The sequence below is a fragment of the Poromitra crassiceps genome (assembly GCF_964638095.1).
Source record: "Poromitra crassiceps genome assembly, chromosome: 27".
NCBI lineage: Eukaryota > Metazoa > Chordata > Actinopteri > Beryciformes > Melamphaidae > Poromitra > Poromitra crassiceps.
In genome coordinates, this window is record NC_139650.1 from 9,713,581 (window position 1) to 9,725,266 (window position 11,686).

The window sequence follows — 11,686 nt, forward strand, 5'->3', positions numbered from 1 at the left end:
TGAGTCGAACACGCTAACCAGTCGTCCAAGGAGACTGTCGCATTCAGTTTTCTTTCAGACAGATGTAGAATTATTGTTTTAGGGGGGGTGCATAGACATTTTTGTATGTGATTGTATGCCTTATGATGCCAACCAGACTTTGTACTGTAGTTTACCAAACTGTTTATTTAACTCATACATTACTGTATCACTGGGGAGAAGAAGCGTTTGTAGTAGCTGCACAAGTCCACTTTCATCCCAGATGTATCAATCCTGTGTCATTTCCCTTCTCTGCATTTTTTTCTCCAAACAATAATTCATTTGCAATTATGTTCAGTTCCTGTATAACGCCTGTAGTAGACTACTACTACTACACCAAGATCAGTGGAGACTTCCCAATGTAGCCTAAATACATTTCAGCCTTTTCTGAAACAAATATTAATGCAAATCATGGAGGGAAAACTTGTAAATACAAGACCACGTGTAAATACAACAGATGACATTTTCCACTTTTTTATTTGTGTCACACATAACCAACACAAACTATAATAATGATGGCTTGGCAGGAGCAGAGCAATGATGGTGGTGTGTAGTTTGCTGCTCACCAGAGAAAATACTGTACTTCAAACAACTATTGCTAACAAAACAATAAATAAAAACCCAAAATCTTCAAAAGTTCAGTTAAGATAAAACTGAAAAAAAAGCACTGGACATCCTCCGACTTTACGATGTATCTCTCCCTCTCTCTCTATGTGCAGACATGCATATTGCCTAATGCCTACACTGGTCCAGCGTAACTTACAAGTCCTACTCCAGCCATAGGTAGTAGGTATTTCAGCAGGTATGCAAGTCTTCCATCCTGCTACATGTTAGACGCATGGTAGATAGAGGAGAAATGGAATGATAAAACATGAAATAAATCAACACCCTGTCAATGAGGGACCGGATCTTCAAAATCACAAAATCTATTTCATCTACCTCTGAGTCTCACCTTGACTTTCTTGTACAGTAAGTGCGTAAGAGAGCGTCTGATCATTTGGAGCCTTTCATTGCGCAAAAAAGAAAAGGAAAACATTTTGGCTGTTTAAATATGAGAGACAGATAAAGACAGAAATGAGATGGGCAGCAGGTGCTTCCGTTTCAGTCTGAGGGGTTCTGAATGACGATCAAGAAATAGTCCTTATCTGTGAAGGAAAGGACAGGAGAATTTAATCAGCTTTTCTAACTTCAGAGTTCACAGATCTTGTCAAGGAAAACTCAAGTCAGATGGATTATAATGACTTCAAAATGATGACCAATATTCAATATATCACAATGCAAAAATATGAAAGTATGTATCGTGGGGCACAAAGAAATATCACAAGCTCTCCATCCAAATTGTATTATTTGAACTTTGTAATAACACCATAATAACACAAATATTTGTTTACATTCTAGCAGCCAATGCCATCGCTAGAAAGATTTGTGTCTCAGAAATAAAGATACATAGTCACAGTCAGACTTTGTCATCATTGAACTTGTATTTATTACATTGTATTGTGGTTGTATAGAATCGTGGACCCAAGATCGCATATCAAAACATAATGGTGAGATGAGCACATTGTCGCATTCCTATTAGTTTATAATCAGATAATCAATAGACACAGTGTGACCGTAAAAAGCTGCTTGCACATGATAGTAATGCAGAGGCTACAAACTGGACTTCAGTCTGTGATTGGTTTCTGGCTGCAATTGACTATAACAGCTAGTGTGGCAGAATAAGCTCTCTCTCTCTCTCTCTCTAGTGCCAGTAAAATGTATTTTTTTTTTCTTTTTCAGAGAGTCTCCACTCAAGCAATATTTTTACAAGTCTGTTTATACTCTGTTAATACTGTTATGTTAATACTATCTATATCTGTTAACATCTGAATCCCATTATAATATTTTATAATCTCTTTAGACCCTTTATATTTTATTTATGTCTTGTATATTTGTTCTTATCAATGTTAATGAGCACAAACCACACCAAGACAAATTCCTAGTATGTGAAAACATACGTTGGCAAATAAAATAATTCTGATTCTGATGAACAATCAACATCAATACTGTGCTAGCCAAATACAAGTAAATACAGTAGTGACAAAGAATGAAGTATATGAAGTATAGAGAAAAGTGACTGATATGTGTGATTGAGTAATATGTGATTACTATAACGAAATACATTTAAAGCGCACACAGAATCTGCTGCTCTTATAGTATCTCCATTCTAACGGACTGAACTGATCAAACGATTGCTTTGCGAGTGGGTGGAACAACAGAACAGATCCAATGTTCTTTGGCAGGTGCCAATGATGAAGATGGAACCAGGCAACAAAATATGACAGATCATCTAAATGAGGAGTGTATTTTGAATGGAAAATATAACCTATAGGTATAGGAGCTCGACGTCAAACTACCACCGACAACGTTCTGTTCTCCTTTACGCAGGAAACGCCACGCCAAACTGCATTTAAAAATCGCAATCCATACTTGCAAAGTAACACACGTCGTAGGACAATGTCTAAGATATTTTATAAATCAATAAAAACAATTATTTGATTCGGCATAAATCCAACAAGCGAGTATTTTAATACAATTTCAACTTCTTTACATTCACGTCCTGTACCGCTCGCTGCAGCTACCCATAGGTAATTATACCCTTCAACATGGCGCTTCGGTGAGGTCAGTGACGTAACTGACAAAGACTGATTGACAACATCAAAAGTACTCTTGTTGATTGATTTCTGCTTTTGGCTGATGAGCCTATCTGAGCTTCATCACTCTCCTCTCACGTCATACAACTCTGAGACCTATCTGAGCTTCATCACTCTCCTCTCACATCATACAGCTCTGAGACCTATCTGAGCTTCATCACTCTCCTCTCACGTCATACGACTCTGAGACCTATCTGAGCTTCATCACTCTCCTCCCACGTCATACGACTCTGAGACCTATCTGAGCTTCATCACTCTCCTCTCACATCATACGACTCTGAGGTCTATCTGAGCTTCATCACTCTCCTCTCACGTCATACGACTCTGAGACCTATCTGAGCAGATCACTCTCCTCCCACGTCATACGACTCTGAGGTCTATCTGAGCTTCATCACTCTCCTCTCACGTCATACGACTCTGAGACCTATCTGAGCTTCATCACTCTCCTCCCACGTCATACGACTCTGAGACCTATCTGAGCTTCATCACTCTCCTCTCACATCATACGACTCTGAGGTCTATCTGAGCTTCATCACTCTCCTCTCACATCATACAGCTCTGAGACCTATCTGAGCTTCATCACTCTCCTCTCGCGTCATACGACTCTGAGGTCTATCTGAGCTTCATCACTCTCCTCTCACATCATACGACTCTGAGGTCTATCTGAGCTTCATCACTCTCCTCTCACGTCATACGACTCTGAGGTCTATCTGAGCTTCATCACTCTCCTCTCACATCATACGACTCTGAGGTCTATCTGAGCTTCATCACTCCTCTCACATCATACGACTCTGAGACCTATCTGAGCTTCATCACTCTCCTCTCACATCATACGACTCTGAGACCTATCTGAGCTTCATCACTCTCCTCTCACATCATACGACTCTGAGGTCTATCTGAGCTTCATCACTCTCCTCTCACGTCATACAACTCTGAGACCTATCTGAGCTTCATCACTCTCCTCTCACGTCATACGACTCTGAGACCTATCTGAGCTTCATCACTCTCCTCTCACGTCATACGACTCTGAGACCTATCTGAGCTTCATCACTCTCCTCTCACGTCATACGACTCTGAGACCTATCTGAGCTTCATCACTCTCCTCTCACGTCATACGACTCTGAGACCTATCTGAGCTTCATCACTCTCCTCTCACGTCATACGACTCTGAGACCTATCTGAGCTTCATCACTCTCCTCTCACGTCATACGACTCTGAGACCTATCTGAGCTTCATCACTCTCCTCCCACATCATACGACTCTGAGACCTATCTGAGCTTCATCACTCTCCTCTCACGTCATACGACTCTGAGACCTATCTGAGCTTCATCACTCTCCTCTCATGTCATACGACTCTGAGACCTATCTGAGCTTCATCACTCTCCTCTCACGTCATACGACTCTGAGGTCTATCTGAGCTTCATCACTCTCCTCTCACGTCATACGACTCTGAGACCTATCTGAGCTTCATCACTCTCCTCCCACATCATACGACTCTGAGGGAGAAAACCTCAAATAACTGAAAATCTCATTACTCCTGATTGATCTCCCCAAACAAGATGAAAGAGGATTTTCCCATCTCACATCTGAAGAGATCACTTAGCTCTTCACTCTGGCTGGATTATTGAATCCATTTTTGGTTTAGTCTATAAAATGCCACAAGGGATGATAAATGCCCATCACAAGTTTCAGAGCCCAAAGCGATACTTAAAATGGTCTACTTAGACTGAACAGCAGCCACATTTTTATTTGATAAATGACTAAAATGACGATAATCAAAATTATAATCAATCTTCTGCCGATGGCCTAATGTTCTATTAAGACTAATCATTTCCGCACTAGAAGACACTTTACTCAAAGGTTATCTACAAAGAGACACAAGATATTTTGCATGACATTGGTTGTGGCTCTGGATTTTTCCCAATGCCCCTTGGATGGGAAAAAACCCCATGAAAGTTGAATATAAAGGGAAAACTAAAAGAACAAAGCAGACGGAGCTTGTTTCATGAAATACTTAGTAATTGTAAGTATTAATTAATTAATTAATTAATTAATTAATTAATAGTAATTGTCATGTCACCCTCTGGAAATGTAACACCCTCCTTTTCTCATTTATGTCCCATTCAGGAGTCTGGTGTCAGCTTTGGCTGATCCAGTTTCAGCGTCCAAAATTAACTTGTTGCTCACCTGCCACTGGAAAACTACAACTACATGTATGGTCATGGGTGGGTCTATTGATGTATAAAGTTATTAATCTACACTGTCACTAACAGACAAAAGTTTGGACACTCGCATTTTTCTTTATTTTTTACTATTTCCACATTTTAGAATAATAGTAAAAACATCAAAACTATTAAAGAATACAAATTGAATGATGCACTGTTAAATCAAAACTATCTTATATTTTAGATTATTTAAAGTAGCCGCCTTGATAGAAAAGCAAAGGCTTTGGAAGGAAATTCTATCATATCATCACTATTTTGTATTTGTCTAAGAAACCAATTTCAAACATTTTAGCATAAGCCTTTAGATCAGATTGGCTTTAAGATGGTCTTGCTTGATACAAGCTGTGTTTGAGGGGATGCCCACAGTGTAAGACTTTGAAAACCCCTCAAGAGAACTACATACCCATCAATCCACAGAAAGAAGACGGTAAATTTACCGGTTGCTTCATGTCGGGGTACTGCATCACCCTGTCAGGGTTTATTTGGCAATAATGACCGGCTCTCTGTAACAGCTGACCTTGTGGCAGTCGGCAAACCAGCTGATCATTAACGTTAGTCTGTTTACATGTTTCAGTCACTCTGTGCTGCTTCACATGTTGCTCTGATTGGTTGAGGCATCTTAGACAAAGAGTGTTGAACGCAAGACTCCACACTCTGGTGCTGTTGTTTTTTACATCCTTTTGGCCTGAAAAAATGCCAATGGGACAACATCAGAACGTTTATCAGACCATGACAGCTAATCAATGGTAGTCTCCTCCAGACCAAAATGGTGGATTTGCCATGTGCTGTTGTTGCAATGGAACAATGTATTAGTGGTCACTCTTATCAGTGTAAGTTCTTTGTTTTGGACTGCGCCCGTTGGTAACACCCCCTGGAAAAAGAAAGTCAACAGAGATTCCACACCAATTTACATTCGCAAATGCAATGTGAATTGGTGTGGCGATGCCAGGCTAGTACTGAACACTTCCCTGGTCTAAACAGCATCTCACCTGGAGCGATCATGATTTCGTTCTTCTTGGAGCGGATGCGGAGGAAGGTGAGGTCGTTCTGGGCGTCCATGTCTTGGATGGTGCTCCTCGCCTTTATCACCAGCTGGTGGATCAGTCCTGCGTACTGCACCGTGCTGGAGTTGTCCAGGGTCGTCTTGATGGGGATGCCTGGAGAGAGAGTTTAACTATGAAAACAGACACGTCACGGTTTCTGCAAGAGTGGCACGAAGAAATGTTGTGGTCACCTTTCCTTTTTTGTTCTTTGTGTGTTATGTGATCAGATTACAGGTAAGTAAATAAAATAAATAAATATGGCTTCCACTGCTTGTACTCCAAAACTGACCAAGCACACACACACACACGAAAGGGGGGTGTGGGACAGAACAAGAGCAACTCCGGCCCTGGACCACACGACATGTAGCAACCAGGCGACCTCATGCACCTCAAGCCGAGTCGAGGAAACTACATCTTTCAACAGCCCAAGTTGAGCAGGTTTAAAGATGTTTTCCATATCTTCAATCTCTAGCAGAGCCATCGCCAAGGCAACGACAGAACATAGGCAGAACTTCTCAACAGAATCCATTTCAGAGAAAAACATGAGGACCTTCTTAATGAAGACTTGGCCCTCTTACATTCAAGAGTCAAAATAACTGACAACCAAAATATTTGGCATGACATTATCACTGATGACATCATCATCGTTATCCGTTCCTGATTGAATGAATGAATTATTAATGACTCAGCCCAAAAAGCTTTCTCTTGACCACGCGCTGCTGCGCATGTGGTAAAAAGAGTATGCACAGAGACAGACTGGGGGGGGGGGGGGGGGTAAATCAGATCTATGCTAGTTACTTGGACTGTTTACTGCCGCTGGTAGTCTCACGTCTTAGGTCCAAAGAGCTAGGCCCTTTCTCAATAAGGGTTCTTGTGTGTTCTTGTGTCCCTATGAAACGTCATCAGTCGCAGCCCAAATACGGTTCCAATGCAAAGTTCACATTTTGCCAAGAACACTTAAAATTCCCGGATGTGTTCTGACATGCCCACTTTACCGAGGATGCTCTGGTTGGTGACTTGTGTCAACTTGGCAAGGCACCTATCCCAGCATTCATTTCGGCATAAGCGGATCCTCCAGCAGATCCTCCAGCCCTCCAGGCTGGTACGCAAGCTCAAGGATCTGGGACTAAACACAGCAATGTGCGACTGGATCCTGGATTTCCTGACAGACCGCCGCCAGGTGGTGAGGGTGGGCAACCTCACCTCCTCCCCACTGACCATCAGCATAGGAGCGCCCCAGGGGTGCGTCTCCAGCCCCTTCTGGTACGATCTCTACACCCACGACTGCGTGCACTGGCGACTCAAACTTCGAACACCATCGTGAAGTTTGCAGACGACAGCAGTCGTGGGGCTGATCTCGGGGGGCGACGAGACGGCCTACAGGAGGAGGTGGGGGCCCTGGAACAATGGTGCCAGGACAACCACCTCTCTCTGAACGTCTCCAAGACCAAGGAGATCATTGTAGACTACAGGAGGGGGGGGGGGGGGCGCACACCCCCCAATCACCATCAACAGCACAGTGGTGGAAAGGGTGGACAGCTTCAAGTACCTGGGAGTCAACATCCACCAGGACCTGACTTGGGCCGGTCACACCGCCACTGTTGTTAAAAAGGCCCAACAGCGAATACACGGACTCAGGCGCCTGAAGAAATTTGGGCTAAGGCCAGAAATCCCTAGGGACTTCTACAGAGGCACCATTGAAAGCCTGCTGACTGGCTGCTTCACCACCTGGTACGGGAACTGTACCACCATGGACCGCAGGGTGCTACGGAGAGTGAGACGCACGGCCCAGCACGTAACAGGATGTGAGTTGCCAGAACTGCATGAACTGTATAACCAGCGGTGCCTCAGGAGGTCCCTGAAGATCATCAAAGACACAAACCATCCCCACAACAGCCTGTTCTCCCTGTTACCCTCAGGGAGGAGATACAGGGTTCCAAAAGCACGCACAAATCGCTTGAGGAACAGTTTCTTCCCGCAGGCCACGAGACTCCTTAACATACACAAATACATAGTGTAGTAGCCGTACTGTACCGTACTGTAGCTGCTACCATTACGTATGTCTAATGCTTAATTGTATGTTTAATAAGGTATATGCTATTTGCACCTGTATGTCAAATACGTCAAATTTAAAATGTTAAGCACGTCTAAAGTATGCACATGACATGTGCACCTATGTGCAGTGAATATGCCACTGTCTCTGACTTGTCTTATCACTATACTGCCTTATTGCTTGTTGTGTCTCTTGTTGTTTGCACTCATATGCCCTGTTATATTTGTACTATGTTGTAAACGGAGTCCACAGCACAAGAATTTCACACGTGATACTTGTACCATGGAGTGACAATAAAAATCTTGAATCTTGAATCTTGAGATCGCAGCAGAGAAGACGCCATAAACTCCGGGAAGTTTTTTTTTTTTACAATATAAAGTTTTATTTCATCACTAAATTAATTTCTGATTACTTTTGATGCCTACAAGCAGGATAGTAGGTTTCAATACTTGCCACTTTACGAACATTTATGGCGAAAAATGGAGCAACAAAAAACGTCCAGAGTACAATTGGCTGCATATACATACATCAGCTGAGCTTTTTATTTGTGTAGTACTGCAGGTGGCCTCTGCGCTGGTATTACGCAATACCCCCAAGACCGCATCGTCCCAAACGGTTACATGCTGCCACTCCGACGTGCTGCCACTCCGACGTTCTGCCACTCCGAAATATCGGCACTCAGAAAGGGATCATGTCTATGTTCCCCGGGTTCTATATTCCCCGTTTTTCACGCCAAACCTAACCTCCCCCCATGCCTAAACCTAACCTCCCCCAGACCCTAACCCAAAACCTAACCTCTCCCACCCCCACGCCTAAACCTAAGGTCGGCATTGCGGCTTCTAAGGTGAACGACCGCCAGTCCGAATAATGGAAGTTAACGTTCGGAGTGGCAGGGCTTCGGAAAGGCAGTCAGTAGCCGTCCCAAACACTGCGGTGAGCAACAGCGTAATGTGTGCTTCTGACCTAGCGAGTTCATTCTTCCAAGAACGACTAGCAAGAACGTTCTCCCCAAGAACACAAGAACAATAATGCATTCTTAGTATTGAGAAAGGGCACTAGTTATTGCGAGACTGCTGGTAACGTTACTGGGTGGAGCCAGTTGGCTGGTAAACACAACAGTATCATAAACAGTCAGAATACAGCTCAAATCACGTATGAAAATGCAACTGTTGAATTCCACATACAAAAAGGACGGTTATGGTCAATGTTAGTTACCTTCTGAATTGACAATTACGATTCCTTGCACTCCCTTCTGGCTCTGGATTCTCTTCAGAGATTCCTCCACTTCCGCCTGGTGAAGGGTTCAAATGAATTATCGTTTAGTTTCATGTGATGTGATTTAAAACATGACGAAGTTAAGTTACAAGACAACATGAAAACATCACTTTTACCAAATTACATCAAAGTATTAGCTAGCTAGCTATGTTGATTAGCTACACTCCGTTAAAAAGGAAACGCCCGACTAGCCACAAGAGTTAGCATTAGAAAGCTAGCCAACAGTTTATCGAAATATCTCTTATGTAAATATTTCGCTGCAGTCATAATGCCAGTTGATTATTAAATAAGTGTGAGGCAGATGTCCATCCTACCATTTTAATTGTGAAATGTATGTCAAAAAAGGTCTCTGAGCTCAGCAAAAATAAAACTTAACCGTCTTGTTTTGTTGCTAGCTACGGAGAAACACTTCCGGGTTAAAAAGCTGCTTCCAATGTTGCGTTCGCGTCCAGTGGGAAAGATGGGAGATACTATGGAGATACGACTGAAAACCACAAAAAAAACCTTCTTATTCTTCTTCTGTTTTGTTTTACGGCGGTTGGCATCCAAGATGTTGCATTACCGCCTCCTTCTGGACTAAGACATCCAATGTTTCCCTACTCCATTACAGTATTGTTATTAGTCTAGTTTCTCTAAAAAACAACAACAACTTAAAACTGACCAATAGTTTCTTTCCATCCACTGCTCCCACACATCCCATTATCCTTCACCCTGGCCATTCTCTGCAGGCCAGTCATCATTGTCGCCCTCTCCTCTTCATATCTCCTGCATGAGATCAGGCTACATGCTCCACCATCTCCCTTACTGACTACAAACACCGTCCAGCTCTAAGCCTAACCTCTCATATAAATAAGACTTTCTTTTGTTGCTCTTTTATTTACTAACATATTAATTTGATATATATATATATATTGCTTTACTAAGAATATTTAATCCACACACACACACACACACACACACACACACACACACACACACACACACACACACACACACACACACACACACACACACACACACACACACACACACACACACACACACACATTGTTCTTGGCTAGAGTTTTCCCTGGAGTTGTTGGAATGTCATGAATCTGAAATTGGCTATATTACTATACTGTTAACATTATCAAGAAAAATGTATAAATGTTTAATAGTATTTATTTATTTTTGGTAGGCTATTTCATTTGGTTCCTTAATATGACTATGTGTTCAATTGTTTTGATAGTAAGTCCTTGAAGACGAGAAAGGATAGATATTTTATGCCATCTGTCGGATTTGGTCCAAACAATCTTTATCAAACTATTAAATTATGTATTTGGTTCTATCTATCTCGACCACTTATTTCATACTTATGCAATCGCTGTAGGCCTATTTGATTTGGTAGCCTACCTGTTCAGTTCAATAACTAAATTGATTTAAAAAGGAGAGATGATAATAATATAGTAATAGACATGTAGCTTTTTTATTTGATAGTTAATAATTGATTGAACATTTAAATGTTCAGAAGGAGGCAATTGCCTTCTTTATTATTACTCTGGTGTGTTACTACCAGGCACGTCCTGCTTACTACCAGTGTTTCCAGTAAGGCTTGGATATAAGGGAACTGTCCGTTCAGCACCATGGACTGTAGTTTCTGTCGATGGATTTTTTTCCCCACCTTCAAGTAGCTCCGAAATCCGGTTCCTGATCCCAAGATTGACCGTCACCATTTTAAAGGATTTATGATTCCCTACAGTCTATGGGAGGAACTCATTCTCTGGTCGGTCTCATTGAGATATGTCGATGGTGGTCAGTCTATGAAGTCAGTATTCATCTTCTTTTCAGTTCTTTTCAGTTTCAGTTTCAGTCCAGCAGGGGGCCAGTTGTTTGATTGCAATGCAATCCATCGGTCGACTCCGCCCTAGTAATCTAATCATGAAGTAGTTCGTGTTTTTTACAGCGAATTGCGGTAGAAGATAATTGGAAGTTGATTAGAAGTTGACAAAATCGATCTATACGGCTGGTGTTGTTGCATTTTTGAAAAAAAAAAAAATACGTGACAGCTTGTAGTTGTTTATAGTTTTACAGCGATACATTCCTCTCTTTTCATCTAGGCCGTGGGCGTGGCCTTTAGCTGCGTCAGGCTACACCGAAAAAGACAGGACATGAGCGGAAGTTCAGTGATGTTGCCTTCACAATGAAAGCACATAAATAATCACACAATTATTTAAGTTCGGGGGTCAACAGAGCTTTTATTTTTGAAAGCGGTGACTTGAAGTTTAATATAATTGTGGCCAGCTTGCTTGATGTTTGTAGTACAGTAGGTGTGGCGGATTAGCCTCGACGCGAGACTCGGGTTTTCATTCTACATTCTCCACGGATCTCACTCGCTTGGAA

General features: G+C 42.1%; 1 protein-coding gene across 1 annotated transcript; it reads right to left on the minus strand.

The window, feature by feature from the left end:
- Nucleotides 1-186: 186 nt before the first annotated feature.
- LOC310799193 (dynein light chain roadblock-type 1-like) lies at nucleotides 187-9,757 on the minus strand. The gene is made up of 4 exons (XM_083661760.1): nucleotides 9,622-9,757; nucleotides 9,248-9,323; nucleotides 5,926-6,093; nucleotides 187-1,163 (listed from the first exon to the last, which is right to left on the minus strand). Exons 1-4 carry the CDS (start codon nucleotides 9,622-9,624, stop codon nucleotides 1,120-1,122), a joined length of 291 nt encoding a protein of 96 aa, XP_083517886.1. The 5' UTR covers nucleotides 9,625-9,757; the 3' UTR covers nucleotides 187-1,119.
- Nucleotides 9,758-11,686: the final 1,929 nt, after the last annotated feature.

What these genes read in the sequence shown, in the direction of transcription:
- LOC310799193 (XM_083661760.1), bottom strand. An exon ending in CGTAATTGTCAATTCAGAAG is followed by an intron (nt 6,094 to 9,247) that starts GTAACTAACATT and finishes CTCTCTCTCCAG; the next exon opens with GCATCCCCATCAAGACGACC. An exon ending in CGAAATCATGATCGCTCCAG is followed by an intron (nt 1,164 to 5,925) that starts GTGAGATGCTGT and finishes TTTCCTTCACAG; the next exon opens with ATAAGGACTATTTCTTGATC.